The following is a 23,143-nucleotide window of genomic DNA, read 5'->3' on the forward strand; positions in this document are numbered from 1 at the left end:
GCACTGCCCCTGGGCAGCTGTGTGCCCTCAGGGAAGTCTCTTTACCTCTCTGAGCCTCAGTTTCCTCATCTGGCAAGTGTGCATGGTAATTCCTCCCTCCAAGGGGCGATGGCAAGGATTTGATGAACTAAATATTAGGGCTGTAGTGCCAGGCTGGGCACAGGGCAGGCCACTGTCTGTGTCCCTGATGATCATTCGTTTCCTTTTGGCTGCATCCTGAGTAAAGGGTGAATTTGAAACCTCCTCCTGGGACTTCCCTGGCAACACTTCTCTGCTGAAGCTTTCATTTCCAGCAGGTTCCTTTGTGGCTGCAGAGGAAGCCACAGGCGCAGGTGATGCTCAGGGCCTCCCTGGTGCCCGTTCACTGTTCTCTTGGCATCCTTGCCCCGTTATCACATTGGCTCTTTCACCAACCCCTTGAGGCAGGCAGAGGATGGCAGAGTGAGGCTCAGAGAGGGCAATCTCCTGGGCTGAGTCACACAGCCTAGAGCTCAAGGCTCGATTCAGCTCTTCATGGGAAAAACCTAGACTTGTTCTCCCTCATCTGCCTCTCCAAGCAGAGAAAGGTTAATAACAGTGATTATACGCGTCATATTGTGGCCCGTCCCTGCTCGAAGCCCTCCTGTGGTTCCCATCCCTCTATCTGACCACGCCACCCCTCTACCCTCACCCCTCACTCCTGCTCCAATTGCATGGGCTTTGTTCCCCCTTGAACACCCCCTCCCCCACCCAGAGTGTGCTTGCCTCAGGGCCTTTGCACCTGCTGTTCTCTCTGCTCCGAATGCCTTTCCCCAGAGAGCCAGCCCTCTGTCCAGCTCCCTCACCTCATTCCTCTCCGCAGAGTGGCCTCTCTGTCTGTTCCCCTGCGGTCGCCACCCCTCCCAACACTGCCATTCTCTGTCCTCGAACGCTGCTTGCTTTTCTTCATTGCGCTGGTCACTACCACACACTCTCTCCTTCTTAAAAATTTTATCTCTAATTATGGTAAGAAAACCCACATAACATAAAATTTACCATCTTAACCACATTGAAGGGCATGGTTCTCCAGAACTTTTTCATCTTGTAAAACTGAAACTCTACACCCGTGAAAAGAGCGCCTCTCCATTTCTGCGTCCCCCAGACATGATCTTTTATATTTATTTGTTTTCATAGCTCCTTAATGGGACTGTGAACTCCATTAAGGCAAAGATGTTGTCTCCTCCTTCATCTCATGCCTACACGGTGCTGGCACATACAAGTTCGGTAAATGTTTGTTGAATGAATGAGTGAAATATGAAGATCGAAATGATAAGAGCAGCTGGTCTTTACAGGGCCCTTGAAGTCAACTGTGCTAGATGCTTTACACGCATTATGACATGCTATCCACTCACCAAACCTTATATCCCCACTTTACAAAAGAGGAAACCGAGGTTCAGAGAGGTGACGTCAGAGGCCCCAGGTCACGCAGCCAGCTGGCAGTGAAGCAGGCTAGGAATCCAGATCAATCTGAAATCAGAGCTCTTAACCACCCTGCATGCTGGCTGCTGGCGGTGGCCTGTGCCTCAGTTTGCCCGCTGGGGAACAGAGCACACGCCCCAGCTAGAAGGATCCCACCAGCCGTGTTCCCTCCGTCCCGTGGGTACTGGCCTGAGATGCGGCTCTATCACTGAGCAGCCTGGAGGCAGGCATGAGCTGGTGCAGGGGAAATGCTTGTAAACTCCCCGACCTCTTGGATCCAGCCGCCTCTGCTGTTTGTGACTCAGAGTCCCGCTTCCGGGCCTGTGCGGGGCACCGAGTGTGCACACCTGTGTGTGTTTGTGTCCGTGCCTGAGCCATGCGTGCCCGGGACGCCTGCAGGGCTCTGGATGTGGCCTCAGGTGTTGCAAGGACCGGCGGTAAGTGTCAGCCTGCTGCTCCTTAGCAAGGGGACATGGGGCACGTGGCTTCAGACTCAGTTTTCTCCTCTGTAAAATGGAAATAATAACCCCTGCTCCCGGCCTCCCCACCTCGTCTGGCTGTTGTAAGGACCAGAGGAGGTCGTGTGGGGTAAGCGGCAGTGCGTACAAGGGGTCTACAGGCACTCTGTGTGTGTGTGTGTGTGTGTGTGTGTGTGTGTGTGTGTGGAGATACAGAGTCTTGTTTATCACCCTCTGGGGGAGACTTTGCACTCGAGTTCTCAGACCCCACAGCTGAAGGGGACTCAGAGTTCCAACCCCTTCATCTGAGGTCCAGAGAAGGGCAGTAACCCAGCCAGAGTCGCACAGCAAGTCCGAGACTGTCTGAACCAAGCCCAGGGCTCCCTGTCTGCAGGGTCTAGTGGAAATCGGTGCGGCCGCCTTTCTGAAGTGGAAAGCCCCTGCTCGGCCCGATTTCACAACAGCCCCAAGCTGGCAGAAGCTTCAAGTCTGGGCTTTCCCTTCCGAGAGCTCCTAACTCACGAAGTGGTTCAGGTGGTCGTCCCCAGCGCCACCGGAAAGCGAGTATCATTTTGGTTCTCTTGACCTGGAGACCTGGCCTTGGACCATGGGAGTCGGGCCAGGGGCCGGAGGGTCAAGGCTGGTGCTGGGATGCTGCCGGAGTGCTGCTCAGTCAGGCATTCTCATGACCTCTTCCCCCTGGCATAGTTACTGTGACCAGTGGGAGGAAGGGCGACCACTGTTTGGCTAATATCCTTGGTCAGTATTGGGGAGATCTTTTCCGAGGGGGGGTTTATGAGAAGGGGCAGGTCCTGGCAGAAGATCCGAGCATCACATGGTGGTTGAGCGCATCCCACACCGTAAGGTCCCGATCGCTTCACCCATCCACTGAGGAATCCCTCTACCCCTGCTTCTGAGGGTGTCCCCCTTGCTCTGGGTTTGGAAAGAACGGTTGGGACACAGTGTTGCTCTGTCACAGTTGCTGTATCCTAATTCAGCTCACAAACCTGCCCGCGGAGTCAACAACCCCCTGAGGTCTTCTGCTCTCTGCTGCTGGCAGAGGAGAGCCCAGAGGAGCTTGCTAACTGTGCTGTACGCATCTCCCTTGGGCGAGCATCTGCCAAACCAGCCTTGCGTCCGTGCCGCGGTACAGGCAGCGCTCAAAAGGCGGCCAGGGAGCCTGGGCCTCTGCCAGCCGCACGCCCAGATGCGTCTTCCCAGCCTGATGCGGTGTCTTCCCCTCCACAGGGACACAAGGGCTATCCTGGACCGGCGGGGCACCCCGGAGAACAGGTGAGGGCCGCCGCCTCAGCCCTGCCCTGCTCGCCTTCCCTCGCTGCAGCCCCTGCCCGGCCCCGGCCTCCTCCCCGGGCCCCACTCCATGAGCCAGCCCCAGAGCCAGGCCGTGCTGCCTCCCATCCTGCTGGCCCCCCCTCCTCCCCCAGCCACATCTGCCCGAGAGAGCTGGAGTCCACGCCGGCCTGGCGTTGGCATGAACCGCTCCCCTCCGGTTCGAGGCATGAATAGCTGGCCTGTTCCGGGCGATGTTAGGGGATATTATACACGCCGCCACGAGGTTTGCAGGAATTTTGGCTGCCCCAGCCCAAGTCAAACAGCAGCCACTGCCAGCGTGGGAGAGCCAGCCAGCCTGCTCAGTGCGGTCTTATTCCTGGGCTGTGAGCATGGCGGGTTTTGTCCCTCCGAGCTGGTCTTACCGGTTTCACAGAGGGGCGGGCTGGGGGGCCCAGCGGGCCCGGTGGCTTCCCCTTCCTCCCGTGGCATCTCACATTCCTGCCCTGCTCTTTGTCCATTGTGAGCCCTGGTCCCCCAGCACCCCCCAGACTGGAGCTGAGCTGGCCCTCTCCCTTCCTCATGTTTTTTTCCGATTCCTTTGCAGGGGCAGCCGGGACCTGAGGGCAGCCCAGGGGCCAAAGGTTACCCTGGCAGGCAGGTGCAGTATATGGCTTCTGGAAGCTCTGTGGCCATGGTGGTGCGGAGATGGCCACGGGTGACCCCCGGGTAGAGTGAGGCAGTGGGCTGGGGCCAAGGAGCTGCGCCCGCCGATGAGGGGGGCCCTGAAGAAAGGGCTGTTCAGGGGGTGGGACCAAGGAACCCTCTCTTTGAAGCCAGTGGGGCGAGGATGCTCAGTAAGAGCAGAAGAAAGAGGACTGCCCGTGCTGTGGGGGTGGGGCTCCAGAGGCTCCTCCCACTGGGGGGTTCCTCTCTGGGCCATCTTCTTGGGACCCTGGGGTACCTGGGGGCTCAGTTTGAAAACCCCACTCCTATTCTGCAAAGGGGGAAACTGAGGCCCAAAGGAGCCAGGACTTGCCCTGGGTTGTTGGCAGCAGGTAGAACGCCTCCATATGTCCTCGCCCCTCTGTCTTGTATGTTTCAGGGGTTACCTGGACCTGTAGGAGACCCCGGCCCCAAAGGCAGCCGGGTAAGTGGGCCTTGGCAAGTGCCACACAGGTGGGGCCCTAGGTGGGCATTGCCTGTCCCTCCAGTGGGCCTGATGGGAGGTCAGGGCTGGAAGGCCTCCCCCTGTGGTCTCTCGTGGGGGCTAGAGTCAAGGCGCTCCCACCGGCATGCTCCCAGGAGAGCAGAGGGCCCGGTGATGGGGGACCCTGAGCCAGGTAAGCCGTCGTGGTCCCCACGGCTGGGCAGACTGGGCCACAGAGGTTCTGTGGGGGCTTGGCCACGGTCTGGCTGCTACAGTCAGGCATTTTCTTGCTGTGCCCCCAGCACATCCCAAGGGCTGGGAACCAAAGCTGGGGCCACTTTGTCGTCCTTGGAATCTTCGGAGGCCTCTCTCCTGCTCCCGACTGAGGGCTGAGGGACCACCCTTTGTGGAGGGCTTCGGCACCCGGTGGGTGGTGCTGCCCAGGCCTGGAGGCTGCTGGAGCGTCTGATCTCCCCTCCTTCAAGGTCCCCGGAGCAAACCCTGCGTAGCCAACAGGCTCAGTTTGCCCATCTTTGCAATGAGAGTGATGTCCCTCCCTACGGCTAGTGTGTCACGGGGGTACCAGGAAGTCAGAAACAAGTACTGCTGAGGGGGACCACCGGGTGGGCTCCCAGGCAGGCTGTCAGCAGTGGAGAAGGTTCTGGGTGAATTGAATGGGAGCAAATGGAGTTCAGAAGACAAAGAGGTGATCTGGTGGAACCGTCTCTTCTACCTACAAGGGGACTGGGATCCCCAAGGGCCCCAGTTCACACTGCACGCCCAAAGTGGAGCTGGGATGAGGACCCGCTTTCCTGAGGCCTGGGCTCACTGCTTCTCGAAGAATGCTCAGCAAGTGGGTCACACTGTCCTCGGTCAGGCCAGGTCCGGTGTGACATGTTCTCTGCTCCTGAGCCAAAGCTATTTATGGCCACAGTCTCAGCCCTAATCCCTGGGACTGACTGGCAGCTGTTAGGAGAGTGTCTGGGAGGTGGGTGAGGGGGCGGGTGGGCAAGCTCCCAAGGACCTGATGATGGTGATGATGATGATGGTGATGACGATGGTGATGGTGATGATGATGATGGTGGTGATGATGATGATGGTGATGATGATGATGGTGATAATGGTGGTGGTGATGATGATGGTGATGATGGTGATGATGATGGTGGTGATGATGATGATGATGATGGTGGTGATGGTGATAATGGTGGTGGTGATGATGATGGTGATGATGGTGATGATGATGGTGGTGATGGTGATGATGATGGTGGTGATGATGATGATGATAATGGTGGTGATGATGATGATGATGGTGGTGATGATGATGATGGTGGTTATGGTGATGATGATGATGATGGTGATGGTGATGATGATGATGATGGTGATGGTGGTGATATGCAGGGACTGAAGAGGCTCCTGTCCTAGGATGCTGAACCTCCCTCCCTCTCTGTTCCCACGGGCTGTGGCCCAGAGAGGCTTTCTGAGCCCAGAGAGAAAGTCTTCTCAGTTCCCCGATCTGCCAGGAGGACTGGAGAAGTGACACAGGCTAATGACGTCTGGGGCTGCTGCATGTTTGTCATGCTAGCGGCATCTTGAGGCCACATGTGGAGAGAGAGCTGGTCTGGCCCCAGCACAGCCCTCTCCAGGGTCACAGGGCCCTGAGCAGCATGGCTGAGCCGGGGCCGCTCACGCTTCCCTCCCAACCCTGTCCCACCACCAGCTTCATGTTTATCAAGTAGGGAGAGCGCAGGCTTTGGGGTCGGGGCAACTGGCTTTGAGACCTGCTCTGCCGTTAACCAGCTGTGGGATCTTGGGCAAGTTGCTGAACTTCTCTGAGCCCATTTTTTCACCTGTACATCTGGGATATAAGCCCTGGTTGGAAGGATCAGTAAATGTCGCTTAAGATAATGGATATCGATCACGCTGGATGCCAAGAAGGAGGCTCCATGACCTCTTGACCTTAGAGGGAAGGAGAGACGGTTGTGAGTCTGTGAGTCTGTGATGGTTGCATGTCTGTGGGAGGCAGTGTAGCAAAGTGGTTAGGAGCCCAACCCTGGGCTCAGGGGAGAAAGTGGTACATCCCTTTAAGGGATGGTGCAAGAGGGTGCTGGGGGGGCACGGAGGAGATTGCTTCCGGCTCAGCGTGTCGGGGATGCTCGCAGAGGAGAGGGCATTAGAGCTGGGCTGGAAGGATTTGTCCTGCAGGCCTGGGGGTGGGAAGGGCATGCTGGCGGAGGGCACAGCACGAGTAAAGGCTGGGAGATAGAACGTCAGGAGCATTCGAGGGGAGGGTGCATTCCCTTGTGTGTCCAGTGAGGGGGACAGCCGCCATGTGCAGGGTGCTTGGGAGGGCTGGACACGTGGCACACACACCCACGCCAGGGCGGCAACTGCTGTTCCTGCGGTGCTTGGCGGCCGGTTCCGGGGGGTTGAGAGCCCACGTCCAGGGCCTTCGAGGCCTGGAAGAAGGCGTTACAGAAGCCACGGGCGCCCGCCGGCCTCCCGGGCGTGGGTGGGACCTGGTGCCAGGCTAGCAGCTAACCCGGGGGACAGCTTCCTTCCCGCAGGTCCCGGAGCCCCCGGCGCGGGGCGGGCCTCCTCCCGCGAGCGAGCGCCCGCGCCCTTCCCTGGCGTGAGGGTATGTGCCTTTGGACTACATCGTGGAAGCCAGCACCATGCAGTCCATGGGCATATACACTTGCCTCAAGGCCTATGTCATCGAGGAGCTGCCGGAGCCATGCTACAGCGAGGAAGAGGAGCCGGGCGAGGGAGGGCGGCGAGGGGGCGTGGGATGGGGCGGGCCAGCCACACCGCCCCGTGCAGCCCCCCTGACCCGCCCCCTGCTCTTTCGTAGGGTTACATTGGACTCCCAGGGCTCTTCGGCCTGCCAGGGTCCGACGGAGAGCGAGTGAGTATGCTTCTGTTTCCCACCCACCCCCTCTGCCAGGTGCAAGCCTGGAGAAGTCAGGGAGTCCCTCCTGGAGGAGGTGCCCTTGAGTTGAATAGGAGTCCACTGTGGGGACCAGTCAAAGCACAGGCCTTCCAGACGCGGGCAGCACGCGCAAAGGGAAGAGTGTGTGCAAAGTCAGGGCATAGAAAAACTCTGCGAGTTTGACAGTCGACACGGTCAAAGCGCTGAGTGTGAGGTGGGAAGAGGGGATATGAGGCTAGAGGGAGCACTGGGCCGAGTTACACGGCCCCCAGGCTGAGGTCAGAAAGGGGCTCTATTCTGAGAGCACGAGGGGCTGCCCATGGGCTTTCAGCAAATGAGAAATGGGCCTGTTTTGGACATCTCAGATCCAGGGTCTGCAAACTGTGGCCCGTGGGCCGGGTGCCGTCAGCCGTCTGTTTCTGTAAAGTTTTATTGAACACGCCTGTGCTCAGTTGACGCGTTGTCTGCGGCCGCTTTCGCTCTCGGTACAGAGTTGAGTAATCATCACAGAGACGGGATGGCCCACGGGCCTATCCTCTCCATCCCCTCCCAGCCTGAGCCCGTGTTTGGGAACTGAACTGGAACCTCATCGACAAGCTGGGTATAGAGAATCTTAGGAAAGCAGAAGGAGCACTTATTGAACACCTACTGAATACCAGGGGCCCTGGGCGCTTTCCTTGGGCAGTTCCCCAGCTCAGGTCCATGCAGACCCCAGCTCTCTAGAGGGCAAGGACCATCCATCCGATGTGCACGTAACTGGCGCCTGCTGTGTCTGTGGCCCATCCCCTAGGTCCTCTGTGACTTCCTCTTGCGGGTGGCTCTGGGGCTGGTTTGGGGCGACGCTGGTTGTCCCGTGCCCGAACTGCATCCTGACCTCTTCCCTGTCTCTCCCCCTGCAGGGTCTGCCTGGCGTTCCTGGCAAGAGGGGCAAGATGGGTAGGCCGGTAAAGATTTTCCGTGTCTATGATGCAGACTCTATGGGTGAACTGGGCCTCCCGCTGGCCGCGCTGCTGTGTCCACCCGCGGCCTGCGCGTTCTCCGCTTCTCTCTGCTTGGTCGTCGCTCTGCTTTGAGTGTGTGGGGCTGTCGGGCCTGGTGTCCTGCTGCCGGAACACGGCATGGCTGCTGCCTGGCTGGGGCTGCGGCTGCGTGGGCGCCGGCCCCCGGGGGGCTCCTCTCGCTGTGTGTGCCGCAGGTGCTCTGCCGTGCCCTTCTGTGTCTGGGTCCTTAGTGTCCACGGGCCTGCTCGGACTGGGGGATCTCGGCCGGACAGGTGACAGTGCTCCTGTCTCAGAAAACACGCAGTCTCCACATGGTCTTGGTGTCACCAGTTCCACTGGTGCACACACAAGGCCGGAGGGCAGTGGGGTGTGGGCAGGCCCGCAGCAGGGGTGCCCCCAGGAGGGGCTCAGCAGGAACCCCCAACATGCCAGCTTTGCCCGTGACTCTCCATCATGGCAGGAAATCGTGTTTCCCCTTGTCCGGGTGTCTGCGGGGCAGGAAGAGACAGCCAGGGCCCAGAGAAATTAGGTAACTGGCCCACGGTTTCACAATGAGTGACTAACGGAGCCAGGATTCTAACTCGGTTTGTCTCCACGGCTTCTGATCTCGGTGGTGCATCAACGTGGCCTCTCGGGTTCACTGGTCGGCGATAATGTTGTAAACATGGATTCCTAGAATCTTTCCTGGGGGGAAAGTCATTCATTCCAATGACCTCATATTTACAAGGGGAAACTGAGGCTCCGAAGGATGGGGTGGTGTGTCCAGGGCCCCGCAGCCAGGCAGAGAGACCCAGGACTGTGACTGAGCCATCCTTCTTTCAGACCCAGCCCCTGGTGGCTTAATGGTCTCTGCCGCTGCCCTACAGGGGGACCCCTGGACCTGGAAGCACCATCGGCTCCAGGTCTGGGCCCCCCCTTTGCTTGTGGTTGATGGAGATGGGACTGCGGGGAGGTTAGAACTGGAGAGGTGGCTGGAAGGGGGCCAGCAGCACTCAGGGGTCCCCGGAAAGGAGGCCATCTGTGATTTGGGGGTTGGCGTGCGTGTTCGCGGGCACCTTACCTGTTGCAGTGTAGGGATCTAAGCCCTCTGGGGCCGAGTGGGGGTACAAAGAAGAGCAAGATCCAGGTTCTGGCTTCAAGGAGCCGAGAGAGGGGCGCCTCCCGCTCAGACGTGGGTCTCCCTGTGGCCGAAAGCCCATCCAGGCCTGAGGTCTGACGCTTAAGATCTGGACAAGGAGTGGCACCTGAGGCTTCTGGCTTCATGGTGAGTCTGCGAGGGCTGGGCTGGCCTCTGGATCTGCTCCTCAGGCCAGGTGGCCTTGGGCAAGGAGACTCATTCATTCGTTCATTCATTCATTCATTCAGTGAATATGGAGTGTGTGCTATGGTGTGCTTGGTGCTGAGCAGTGAACACACAGTTCCCATTCTCATGGGTACACAGACCATGATTGAATGGGGGGGTGGAGAATGAATGATTGCATGTCAGACGGTGCTCAGTGTTAAGATGAAGCAGAGTAGGGGGACTGAGTTTTTAGAGTATGGGCTGTTGAAGAAGTTGGCCCAGGAAGTCCTCCTCACTTCTTGAGAAACCTGAATGAGGTGAGAATGGGAGCCATGTGGCCCTCTGGGGAAGAGCATTCCAGGTTGAGGGGACAGCAGGTGCAAAGGCCCTGGGGCAGGAGCATTATTGGCTGAAATTCTCTGAACTGTGGTTCTCCCAGCTGAGAAACAGGGATAATAGCTTCTAGCCCGTGGGGTCCTTGTGCTTGTCACATAGTAAGTGCTCGACAAATAGTAGCAGTCATTGTTCCTATGTGTGGATTCATGGATGGCTGAGGCTTTCTGTGTGCTGTGTGACTTCGAGCCAACAGCTTCACCTCTCTGGGCCTGTTTTCCCAAAGTTTCAGTCGCAGAAGGGGGCCAGTTGACTGAATTAGATGATCTCATCTGGGCCCTGTCCCATCACTCAGGTCCGCCTCCAGTGCCACCCATGGGAGATCAGCCCAGACTCCATCCTGGGAGCCTCACAGAGGCCCAGGCCTTGTCACCGTACAGATGAGATGGAGGCTCAGAGGGCAAATGACCTGGCCAAGGTCTGTGGCTTCCCAGAGTGGGAGCTGGGTCAGAATGCAGCAGCCAGAGGGGCACCTCTTGCCCCAGATGTGGGTGTGGGTTCCAGAGTCTTCTGAGCATGGAGGAAGCCAGAACCGGGAAACCCTGGGTGTGCATGACTTCTTCCCCACCTGCTGCGACAAGGGACGTCCCCAAGGCCGTGCCTTGGCTGTCCTCTTCCAGCCTCCATCTCCCCTTTCCTGCTCCCGTGGCCCCGCCATCGCCTCCTCCCTGCCTGCCTTGTTTTCTTCTTGGAGCTGAAAGAGCCAGGCAGGCAGCCCCGGGTCTGAGATGCTCAGCACCGTTGTCCCATCTGCACGTGAGACGAGGCCACTCACTCATTTCTCGTGCCATAGAAATTTCTGGAGCACCTCCTACGTGTGGGGCCCTGGGGATAACACTGTAGTCAAAACAGACCCCCCGAAGCGAGGTGGATGGAGGCGCCTCTGTCTGCGTGCTGTTCGAACTGCATGGGATTCCCCCACTGATTCTTTGAGGTCGGATTGCTTCTACCTATTTTCTGGATGTGTAGACCGCGGCTGCGACAGTCAAAGCCTTTTGCCCAGAGACTTCCCGCGGTCTTGTCAGCCGTCAACCTGCGACAGCTCAGCTCTGCTTCCTGGCTCTGTGCCTTTGACCTCCTGAGATGCCACCGTCTCCTCCATGATGGGGTGTCCCCGGCACTGGGGGGTCAGGTGTGGGTGGGAGGAACTGTCCTCCCTCCAGGCTGACAGCCCTGTGGCCTCACCATCCCCTGAGGGCTCTGAAAGTCCCCTGGACTCTGGTCCAACCGCTGTGGCCAGCAGTGGGCCAGCTCTGTGTGGGGTGGAATTGAACGTGTCCGGAATACGACTTCGTGTCCCCGAGTGCCTGGGGCTTCATCTCTGCCTCTGCCGGGCCTCCGAGTCCGCCGTGCCCTCAGCCCGCACGCTCCCTGAGCCGTCCCCCTGCCACCAGCGTTCCCGAACCCTCCGTCTGCCTGATGGGCTGGGGGCTCCTTCTGTGACGGCTTTTCTCTTGTCCAAGTCCAGGGCCGGGCGGTTTCTGGGCGCTTATTAACGAGAGGAAATGTCGGGAGAATGAGCTGAAGTCCTCGTCCCGGATCGCAGCCAGCGTCGTTTCTGGCGGGGCCGCTGCTGATTCTGCTGTGGTCCGTCTGCCTCCAGCAAGCAGGACCTCAGGCCCGTGCACACGGCCTCCTCGCTGCCAGGTTGGAAGGAGGGTGCGCTGGAGTCTTCTGCTGATGGGAGCCGAGAAAGAGACAGGAGGGGTCAGAGTGCATCAGAGCTGCAGGAATGGGAGGGATGAGCTGGCCCAACCTCCATGTCGGATGAGCAGACATAGCTCAGAGAGGTTAGCAACGTGCCCAAGGTCACACAGCAAGTCGGTGTCGGAGTCAAGACTCGAAGCCAGGACCCTTGCTTGCTAGTACGGGGTGCTCTCCACATCACCCTTCTCCTCTCTGTGCTCACATCCTCAGCCTTCAAAGGAAAGCTGAGTCTACGGCTCTCTTCTCCTCTTCACGTCACCTGCCAGAAAGAGAAATGTGCTGTGGTTCCCTGAGGACGGGTCCAAATGGAGGATGCTGCAAACTTGCTGGAGCTGGAGGGATTTCTCCTGGGCTGTCCTGGGTTGTTCAGGGCACGGCACAGTGGCACTCAGAGCTGGGGACCAGGCCCTGCCTCCCAGACAAGGCTCTGTCACGGGGGCTGGGAAGATGCTGCCGTGAATTCTGTCGGGTGCTCTGTGAATTTGCTGTCAGCCTGCTGGAATGCGTGGCAGGGCCAGCCGTTGCTCACGGCTCCTCTCGTGGCCTCCGGCCAGGCCTGCCAACGCTGTTCTTACGTAGTGACTCAGGCAGGCAGACCCTAAAGCTTAGAGGCCCAGCCCTGGCCCCAGCTCCCTCTGTGTGTGGCTCAGGGACAATTGGGACTTGCCCAAGGCCACACGCCCGCCCAGCGCAGGACGGGGCTTCTGACACGGTGCCTTTTGACTTCAAGTTCAGAGCTCTCTGCATTTCTCAGACTGCGGGGAGCAGGGAGCAGAGTGGGCTCCACGCGGGGGAACTGAGGCCAGACAGGTGAAGGTCTTAGCTGTGTGATGCTGGGAGCTGGGGCTGTGGTCCCCAGGGTCCCAGACTCGAGCTAGGGCTGTCCCAGGGCTGTTGGTGACCCCGGAATCCCGGTGGGGACTCTGCCTGCCTCTCTCCTCCTTGTTCCCTGAAGTGACTCTTCTTGATGGATTCCCTGTGGATTTCAAAAGGGCAGGGTAAAAATATGCGCTGCATCGTGAGAAACGGGTACTGGGGACCTCGGGGGCCTCTCCATGTCAGCACGCATCTTCTGGAGAAGAGTACGGGCTGGTTCAAGCGCAGCAGCAAGGATGCAGGTTAGACGTGTGGAGGAACTTCCCAACTTTGGAGAATTTAAACATCGTCAAGAGGTCTCTGAGATCCTTCTGGCGGCTCTTCCCAGAAGTTATTAAGGATTCCCACTGTTGGTACAAACCCTAACTAGCGGGTGATGGCACGTTAGGCTTTACCAGGGGCTGGATTCCAGCATCGCACCTCTTCTTTGGCCCAGCTCTGCCAGGTGAGTTGGGCAGGACTGACCATTCTGCAGGCCAGGTTGCTGAGCCTTCCGGACATCAGCAGGACTTCTGATCCGGGAGGCTGTGGCGTGCCCCGTGCCTGCATCCCACCTTCTGGAGCAGACCATCGGGGCAGACACTGCCTGGGGGCCAGGCAGCGGACGAGCTACCCCTCGGAGGCCTCCTCAGCCCTTGCGTCCTGCCGTGGGTGTGTGACAAGGACTGCCCCTGTCTTCATGTCTCGTCCTCGGAATTGCTGTAGCCAAGAGGGAATGTGGAGCCGGGTCTCCTCCTGGGCCTTGTTCTGCCCAAAGCCCCGGGCGTCCCATTCCCCAGGGAGGCCTGACCTCGGGGAAGCGGGGAGACCACGTGGCTGGGGCCCCGGCAGGGCGCCCAGCTCATTCCTCGGGCCTCGGGCCAGCCTGCAGCCGCCAGGAGCTCAGGCCTGCGGGGAAAGGTCCCGCTGCTGGCCAGGCTGGGAACGCATGTCATGCACGGGCGGGTGTGGCCAGACAGAGGGAAGCTGCCAGGGTGGAGGTGGGGCCGCGTGCCCAGCTCGGCGACCCCCTCTCTGAGACCCAGCCTGGCTGAGCGTCAGGGTCAGAAATGGGCTATGTTGCTCAGGATGAAGGGGTGAGGCAGGCCAGCGGGGTGATGGGGCCTTGGGCCTGTTTGGGGCCTCAGTCTCCCCACTGGGGCAGTGAGGTGTTGAATGTCAGGACCAGCTAGGGTCTTTCCATCTTGGCCCACCTATGGTTGTTCCAGTCAAAGCTTTGTTCCCGCATTTTTAAAGCTCCTGTCTTTTTTTTCCAGTCATTGCACTTTTAATTACAAATCCTAGATTCCCAGAAGTCCTCTGCTGGACTCCTGAAGGGAGGGAGACTGCGGATGGAGACAGGGGTGGGGCCGTGAGGCGACCACGCACATACAAGCAGACGGGTCCTCAGCATCAGGAGCGCCTTTCCCTCTGGCGCACGAGCCCGGGGCTCGAAGGAGCCCGCTGAGAGACCACAGGCTCTAGTCCATTCTGCGCGTTCACTGTCCAGTCATAGCTAAAAGAACAGGTTCTGGAGTCAGACTGCCTGGGTTCAAATCGCGCCTCTGCTAGTCCGTTAGCTGTGTGACTTTGGACGAGTGATCTAACATCTCTGGACCTCTGTTTCCTCGTCTCTAAAATGGGGCCACATCTCACTGGACTATTGGAGTTTGCTGTTACGGTCACTCTTATCATCCCACTATGGTCACCCGTGGGCGATACGTGGGCTGCATTTTGTCTACACAAGTGCCTCCCTTCGGGATTTTGACCCTTCTGATGGTCTCTCCCTCGCTTATACCTCAGGGGACGTGCCCGCACACGGCTGCTGCCTCCACGGGCCGGCAAGGGCTCGCCCTCCATGTGACATCTCGGCTCCTCCTCTTACTGCTCCGCAATGCCCAGCAGAGGACACTGAGGCTCAGAGAGGCCCGTGGGTGGTGGAGCCAGGACTGGCATCGGGTTGCTCTGGTCCGCAAGCCTAGTGGGGGAAGCGAGCCCAGCAGTTGGGTCTGAGAGGAGTTCTCAAGCCAGCCTGGCGTGGCCTCCGAATGCAGAGCCACACGCTCTAGAGCTGCCCGGGGGCTGCTGGCTGTGAGTGGACAGGCGCTGCAGCCAGGCTCGGTGCCCGGGGGATGCTGTCAGGGTCAGCATCTTGCCCCGGCTGGGAGGCAGTCCTGCGCCTAGCCCAAGGGGCCCCTTCCTCCCAGGCCTCGTCTAGGGCTTGGGCCAAGCTGAAAGGGGTCTTAGACGTTACAGCCCCCAGCCTGAGCTCGACGCAGAGTCAGGCCAGGGTCTGCCTGGGTGACACAGCCAGGCTGGAGGCGAGCTGGGGTGAGTACCCAGGCTGTCTCCAGACGCTGGACTTGGAGCACGGGACTCCCAAGTCCTGCCCCTCGTGGGCCATGTGGAGTCAGCCAGATGCCCAGCTGGACAGCATCCCCCTCGTGCCCCGAGAGGGGTTGTCCTCCTCTCCTGCCAGGCCCCCTGCCCCAACCTCAGTGCCTTTAGAAGTTTCCCCTGACCACAGCCCACCCGGCTGGTGTCGCCTGTCCCAGGAGGAGAGGGATCCACCGTACGGCATGACGAAGAGGGGCTGGATTGGGGTGAGGCTGGAATTTGCCAGGAGAGACCCCAAGGATGTGGGGAGAGGAATCTTAGATAGGGTCAGGAGTACCCCACAGAGACTTGATCTGGACATGGGCCTGTGCACATACACACACACATACACACACACCCCTCTGCCACCCTCTGAAACCAGTCGGGCACACATTCGAGCAGCTTCTGCATGCCGGAATCTGCCCGTGCACAGCTCACACAGACACGGCAGAGTCCAGAGAGGTGGGATCTGGGCCCAGCTCTGCCACAAACTTGCTTTTTGGCTTTGACCAAGGGACATTTCCTCTCTGAGCCTCAGTTTCCCCATCTGTCACATGGCACTGATAACCTTGCCCTCAAGGATGGATGTCAAAGGCAAGTGAAGTTGTGCCTAAGAAGTGACCGGCTTGGTCCAGATCTCCTTACAGTCGGGCACCACGTGATGACAGTCTGGTCAAGGACAGACCCGTACATGATGGTGGTCCCGTAAGGTCAGTCCTACGCAGCCTGGGTGTGTAGCAGGCTGTACCATCTGGGCTGGATGAGTACACTCTAGGATGATCGCGTAACGACGAAATTGCCTAACGACGCATTTCTCAGAGGACGTCCCCGTCGCTGATGGACGCATGGTTGGAATACGTCCTCGTCTCCTCCGTTCAGTGTCTGAATGAGCCACACCTCCCGTAGGGTCCATGTCATCTCCCACCTTTCTCATCCAAGAGGGCTTCCTGACAGAGGAGGGATGTGAGGGGAGTAGGATTGCCCTGGTGGTCCAGGGGTTAAGATTCGGCGCTCTCACCACTGCGGCTGGGGTTCATTTCCCAGTCAGGGAACCACACCCCCCATCTGGCTGTCGTACTATGGAGGCTGCCTGTAGCTGTGATGCTGAAAGCTATGCCACCAGATCTCAAACCCCAGCAGGGTCACCATGGTGGACAGGTTTCAGTGGAGCTTCCAGACTAAGACAGACTAGGAAGAAGGACCTGGCCACCCTCTTCCGAAAAAATTGCCCATGCAAACCCTGTGAACGGCAGTGGGGCACCGTCTGACATAGTGCTGGAGGGCAAGAGGATGGCGCCAAAAAAACCGGGCAGGGTTCCCCTCTCTTGTCCGCAGGGTCATTAGGAGTGGGAATCCACGCGATGGCACTAACAACCACAAGGTTTGCAGGCTGAGGCAAAGCTCCAGGCCTGGATGCACACACGTCTCGAGGTCTCTTTGCTCAGCCAGGATAGACGGCGTAATTGGTTTGAGTTTAGTTTTTAGGGCTGATCTCCTCGCTGGATTCCCCAGGTCGCTTTAGAAACCAGAAACACAACCATCCTCCTTGAGGAATTGTTACTGTTTGAACAGCTCGGGCATCCACTTGGTCGGAAAAACATGTGCTTGTTTTTCATTCAATTTCCCTGGAAAAACAACGATTTGAATTCAGGAGGGGAGGAGAGCAGGTTTCCCTGAATTCCGAGCACGAGGACTGTCTTTTCCTTTTGAAGTCCGGTGGCGTGCTCTCCCTCTCCCCCGGCCCCCGGAGGCATCCCCACAGCCGATGTTTTTCCAGCTGCCCGTCTCCCCAGAGAGTCTGGAATGGGGTCAAGAAGAGGTGAGGGGGCCAGATCGGTGGCCTGGCCTCAGAGCTGCCGAGACACTTACCTGTGGCCGCGGGGCTGATGTTCGCTGGTGGTGTGAACTTGTGCGATCTTGACACTTACCCTTTTGGAGCCTCACTTTCTGTATCTGTAAAATGGGGATTGTGATTCCAAGGGGTGGTTTTGGAAGAGCCCGTCACAACCATAGAAGGTCTGAGCTGGAAGATGCCTCAGAGGGCTTCCCTTCTTTGACCAGTGGGGAAACTGAGGCCCAAGGAGACTCTTAAGACTCTCAGTGAGTCAGCGACCTCTCCAGGCCTACAGCCGCTTCCTGACCCCGCTCTCCATTTGGACCAGGGCTTGCACTGCGGGGTTGGCGTTTCCACTGGAGAGCAGGGGACAAGGTTCTTTCCAGAGCTTCTGAGCAGAGAAGAAGAGGGTTCTCTGGCCAGGGGCCCCCCGCCGTAGCCAGTCCTTGAGAAGCTCTTTACATGGGGTGTTTGTTGAGGGCACAGGGGTGACGTGGGACCCCACTGCCTGCCCAGATCCCGGAGCCAAGGAGCGAAACAGCATGGACGTGTCCTTGTGTCCCCTGGGGGTTGGATCAAAGCCGCCCCACAGGCCCAGACACTCATGTGCAGATGTTTTCTCTCTCTCATGCCCTCAGGGGTTTCCTGGAGATTTTGGGGAGAGAGGCCCTCCTGGACTGGACGGAAACCCTGTAAGTATTTCACGTTTTTAAAGAGATTCAGAGCCAGCCCTGTGGGTTTCAGGAACCCAAGCTTTGGGCTCAGAAAACGGGGGTTCAATCCCAGCCCCGCCACCTAGCTGTGTGCCCTTGGACAAAGAGCATGACTTCTCTTGACCCCAGGCTCCTGGCTGCTACGGATGCCCTGTGGCCCCCCAGCAGAGCCCCCCAGCCCACTGAACCCACTGAACCCACTGATCCCAAAGCCCCGGGCTGTGCCCCATCCCTGAGGACTTCAGAAGACCCAGGGGTCCCTCCCCACTGGGGCAGCCAGAGCTACTGCCATCTTAAGAAGCATCAGAAATGTTTACGGGACGACAGCAGCCTGGGAAGCAGATGGTTTGCAGGCCTGTGTGGAGAGAAGAGCCGAGGCGGACAGAAATCTCCAGCACAGGCGTGTTTATAGAGTTTGTAAATAATTGGAGGCCCATCGAGGAGCCAGGTCAGCCCGCCCCCGGGGATCTGAGCCCGCCTTTCCCTTCCTGTCCCGGGCTCAGGCTGTGGTGGGACAGGAAGCTCATTCTCTGCCTGGGGGTGCAGGCCACGTCCAGAGCTCTTCGGAACACCTGCCATGTCCCCCATCTCTCCTGGGGGCTTCCCACCTGAGCAGCTGTGCCCAGCTGTGCCCTCTAGGGAGGTGGCCGCTGGGTCCATCATCAGCCCCTGATGATGTGCTAATTTCAATTTCACGAATGCTCCCTGAGACGGATCCCACTGGGGCTGAGCCCCCGCCTCGCTTGGGGGCCTAAGCCCTGAGTTTTAATCTTGCTGCACCGCTTGCCAGGCGTGGAAGCTTGGACAAATCAGCTCGCCTCTTTGAATGGCCTTATCTGTAAATCAGGGGGCGGGACCAGAATGCTCGCTCTGAGCGTGGCTGTGTGGATGGAGTGAGAGGGGTGGGGGCAGGGAAGGGGTTTGGTCCATGACAAGTGTGCGCTGGATGGAGCTGTCATACACAGGAGGGAGTAACCCGGCATGTGTCCTGCCCTCGAGGAGCTCATGGCTGTCTCCCCGGCCCATCGCACAGGGCGGAGTGAGGTGGCTGGAACTGAAGAGGTCCCAGGGGCTGTAGAAGAGGGAGAGAGGCACAGGGAAGATTCCTGGGGACGATGACGTTGGAATTGGGATGAGGAGAGAGGCGAGGGACATTCCAGGTGGAGGAAAGAGCCGGCAAAGGCACAGAGGGGAGAAATCAGGGCCTTCCCTTCCGCAGATCGGTTACTGATTAACCCTTGTAATACATGATGTCACCCTGGAAGTCCCCTTGGGGAGGGGCGGGGGTGTCTGTGTACTCATGGCCTAGAGGAGCAGAAAGTGGACCTCACGTGTGGCCCCAGCTCTGCCACAATGTTGCTGAGTGACCTTGGACAAGTCACTTGCCCTCCCTGAGCCTCAGCTCCCTGGTTGTAAAGCCAAGGCTGCTTCTCGCCTCTGCCCCTTCTTGATGGCTGTAGTAATGACAACCCCCTGTCTGAGCAGCCCTGGGATTGCACAGAGGAAGGAAGACAAACCACTTGGAGGATGTGGGCAGTTCTCATGGATATTCACCCTTGCTAGGCCCCCTGTTTTTATTCCTGCCTTTGCATTTTGAGCTTGACCCAAACCCCTCTCCCCTCTTTTCTGGAGCAAGCAGTTGAAGGTCCATTTTTAGAGATGAGGATAAAAGAAAATGCCCACTGCAGCACACACTGCCTCGTCTCCTGACTCCCAGACCAGAGCCCTCTCCAGCATCTCAGAGGCCCTGGAAGGCCGAAACCCTGGAGCTGCCTTCTGGTGGTGGGGGGCTTCTGGAAGGGTCCCCAGCGTCTCCTGGCTGAGAGAGGGAGGGAGGGAGACCTGCCCGGTGACTCTCAGCTGGGAGCCCCCGACGCTGTGTCATTTCCTTGCACTTGACCTTGGGCCCATCGCTTGAGCCCCGCAGCGTCAGTGTTTCCCTCTATCCCTGGAGATTGACGTCTCCTGGGTGGAGCATCCTGCACGTCTTTCTTACCCACATCAGGATGCCACCCATCTTTTCACGCTGACAGTGGGCAGGTACTGGATGTGGGAAATCCAGCCTTCCCCTTTTTACAGATGTGGAAAACTGATGGCGGAGTGGGGACAAGGTCTCGTCCCAACTCCAGCCAGGCTCAGGAGAGCCACTGGTCAGGGACAAGGAGTGGTCAGCTCCGAAGGATTCCGCCAGGTGCTTGCTTGAAGGACAGTGTGGAGGGAGAGGCCCCGGAGGGAGACAGGGCCAGTAACCGCTTTGATCTCTGTCTGCAGGGAGAGCTGGGCCTGCCAGGACCCCCGGGAGTCCCCGGCCTCATGGTAAGTACCCCGATGACTGGGGAGGGGAGGGGAAGTGCCAGGAGGCAGGGTGTGGGGAGCAGGGGACGAGTCTTGCTGAAAAGGCCCGTGTCTCATCAAACCTCAGGAGGAGTTGAGGGAGCAGGACAGACCAATCTGGGCAGGGAGCTGAGGGAGGCAGGCCCTGCTGTGTGGCCTCAGGTGGATCCCCTAGCTTCTCTGAGCCCCTTTCTTCATTGGTTAAATGGCGGTGGGCGCTTGGAGCATGGGACTGCCCATGTACTTTCACACCTGCTGCCTGTCCGCTCTGCAAGGAGGTCTAGGCAGGTGATGGCACGCCCATTCGACAGGTGAGGTGCTTCAGGTCCAGAGGAAGGAAGTGACTGGCAGTCGCTGAGGCTCCGGGCCACGTTGGGCCGTCTTCTCCATCTTTTTCTTCAAAGCAGTGACTTTAGAGCCAGACCACCTGAGTTCAAGTCACAACTCTGCCACATCCTGGCTGTGTGACCTGGGCCAAGTCACTTAGCCTCTCTGAGCCTTAGTTCCTCAGCTATAAAACAGGGATGATATTAGAATCCTCCTGGGGAGATTGTGAGGATTAAATGAGGTGTCGCGTGTACAGTCCCTGGCAGAGTCTAGCACTGTGGAAAATATTGTTATATTAACTATTGTTATTACTTCCTGACGTGCCTGGGACTCAGAGAGGCTTGTACACAGGGAGGTGGGAGGCAGTCTGACCTCTGACTCCATCTAGGGTGGGGTAGGCCTGGTGGAGCGGTTCTATTAGCCAAAACCAGGGCCCCCCACTGGGCCTTCCAAGGGTGAGCCTTGACCTTGGGGCAGCCCCGAGGGCTGGTGAGAGGCCCTAGCCTGGGAAATGACTCCAGGAGCTTTCCCGAGGGTCTGATGCCCCCTCTGCTCCGTCCTCTGGATCATTCCTCATGGGGCTTGAGTCTGGGGGCCATGGAGGGACACAAAGAGACTATTCCGTAGTTTGACAAATGGGCTGCCAGCTTTGACCACTCCAGCAACTGTGCCGAGAAATTCTGTTCAGAGGGAGACTGGAGGAAACCCTAGGGGAGCAGGAGGGTCCATTGTTCAGGGGACGCCAGGCCTGGGAGGAGGGCCCGGAGGCCCCCAGTGACAGTCTGCTCCCGCTCAGGTGGACGGGAGCAGAACCTGGGCGGAGTCGGGTCGGAGGGTCAGATGACCTGTGTCCGAATCCTGGCCTCGCCGCCTTCTGGCTCTGTGGTCCTCAGTTATGGCCTCACTTCCCTGAGCCTCAGGGACCCCGCTGTACAATGGGATCATTGTGCCCACTCTTATCAGGCCATGATACACAGTCCAGTCCAGTCCCGTGGGCAAGAGGGCAGCTCCTGGAATCAGATGCCTGGGACCACAGTTCTGAGCAGATTTCTAAACGCCCCCGGCCTCAATTTCTTCATCTGTAAATGGGGATAGTATTGGTACCTAAGTTGGAGGATGGTTGTGAAAGTTTAAAGGAACAAGTATATATAAAGTATCTAGTATATAGCAAGCACCCGGAAGTGCTAGTTATAATAATAGTAGTTGATGATGATGATGATGACGGTGATAATGATTTCACACACACACACAAGCTATTTGGTGCCTGGTAGCAGCTGTCAGGATCGCCACATTGAGAAAGATTTCAAAGTCACATTGGAATTCAGTGGGAAAGGGTGCTGCAATTGATTACTGATGTCTGCCTTGGCTCGGGATGAGCAAGTGTCAACACGCGAGTCACACATTTGTCATCACTGATGTCCTTTGCGGAGCACCTTTTTGGACACCAGGCGCTGACCTAGATGTTTTGGAAGAAGAAGTATCTGCAATGAGAGTTAGAGAAGCTGAGTTCCTGGGGACCTCTGAAGTCTCCCAGCCCAGCCTACTCTGGGCTCAGCAGGAGTCCCTTCTGGAGCGTCTTGGTCATAAGGTCGTTCAATTCCAACTTGAGTGCCCTGGTTTCGGAAGCTCCCTCCCGTTTTCACAGTGCTCCCATTGTGTAAGATTTTCTTGTGGCTTTAGCCCGAGTCATCTCCCGGCCCCTGGGAAAGGCTGTGGAGATGGAAAGATGGTCATTGTCTCTTCTCCCCAAGCTCCTTCTTCAGGCGAAACGCCAAATCTTTTCTGAAGGGATGTTTACATATCCTGGCTGTCATCCTTGGCACGTGTTCTCATTTGTCATTGTCTCGGCGTCCACTAGGTTGGGTCGTGAGAGAGGCAAGAATATTGCTTGGCCAAAGACATGCAGATTCTGGAGACTGACTCCATCACAGCCCTTGGCCCTCCTGACTCTTTGCAAAGCTTCTTCCCACCTAGGCTCCTCTTTCCTCTCCACACTTAGGGTTGCCAGATAAAATACAAGGCACCCAGTGAAATTTGAGTGTCGGATGCAACATTTAGAACACACTTATACTAAAATATCATCCATTGTTGATCTGACATTCAAATTTTAACCGAGCATCTTGTATTTTTATTTGCTCACTCTGACCACTCTTCGCCGTATCTCTTAGGAGAGTCCCATTTGGCAGATGGGAAACCCGAGGCCCTTGGTCAAGGTCACACACAAGGCAGGAGAGGCTGGAGGCTCAAGGGGAGCCCAGTCTCCCACCTCCTGGTCCGGGGCCTCCTCTCCCCGCTCCCCTTCCAAGGGCTCTGAGCTGGAGGTGCACCCTGGGCATGCCTCCCTCAGTTTGTGGAACAGCTACTTCTGTGCCTCCCCCAGAGCTGGAAAGGGAAGGAATTTTCTAATGAGGCGTTAAAGGGGATAAGGGATTGCGAGTCACCTATGGTCTTCCAGAGGACGTGGTTTTTTTGCTGAGCAAATGGGAAGTCCACATATTGATTATCGTTTTAGTGGTGAGTCAGATTTATTCAATACCTTCTGCCTAGTCAGCTGCAGCAATTTGCATGCAGACAGGAGCCGAAACTTCCCCTGTCCCCCGGGGTCCTTGCAGCCGGGAGGAAGGGCGCGAGAGGACAGACTAACATTGACGGAGCGTCTGTCTGCCCTGCGTGTGCCTGACATGCATCAGGCTGGGGGAGCCCGGTCACCCAGACGGGTAGGCTGGGGCCCGAGGTCACCAGCTAGGGACTTGCAACCCAGGTCCGTGTGCTCTCCTGCAGCCTCTGAGGGGAACTGCCTTGAAACAGCCCCCTTTGAGTACTTGAAACCCTTTGTCCGGCCCTCAAGAAATGTGTGCCTGATTCCAGAATCTGCTCAACAGAGAAAATTTCTGCCTTTTTCCTTGTGAGTGACACAGAAGGAATTTTGGCTCCTCCATTTAATGAGGCCCAAAGAATATGTGATCTGGCCAAAACCCAACATGTGGGGTATAGTGGACAAGTCCGCCATGTTGTGTCACTTAACGATGGTCTGGCTTTGTTTCCTTGACTATAAAG

General features: G+C 57.9%; 1 protein-coding gene across 5 annotated transcripts in view; it reads left to right on the plus strand.

The window, feature by feature from the left end:
- Window positions 1-23,143, plus strand: part of COL27A1 (collagen type XXVII alpha 1 chain) — a 142,186-nt gene that overhangs the window by 41,541 nt on the left and 77,502 nt on the right. For all 5 annotated transcript variants that reach the window (XM_070596334.1, XM_070596333.1, XM_070596338.1 and 2 more), the window contains 7 exons: window positions 3,144-3,188; window positions 3,793-3,846; window positions 4,291-4,335; window positions 7,187-7,240; window positions 8,164-8,208; window positions 17,351-17,404; window positions 19,697-19,741. In XM_070596334.1, the coding sequence (XP_070452435.1) occupies window positions 3,144-3,188; window positions 3,793-3,846; window positions 4,291-4,335; window positions 7,187-7,240; window positions 8,164-8,208; window positions 17,351-17,404; window positions 19,697-19,741 (342 nt within the window). The remainder of the gene's footprint in view (window positions 1-3,143; window positions 3,189-3,792; window positions 3,847-4,290; window positions 4,336-7,186; window positions 7,241-8,163; window positions 8,209-17,350; window positions 17,405-19,696; window positions 19,742-23,143) is intronic.

This window comes from Equus przewalskii, chromosome 26 (assembly GCF_037783145.1).
Source record: "Equus przewalskii isolate Varuska chromosome 26, EquPr2, whole genome shotgun sequence".
Lineage (NCBI taxonomy): Eukaryota > Metazoa > Chordata > Mammalia > Perissodactyla > Equidae > Equus > Equus przewalskii.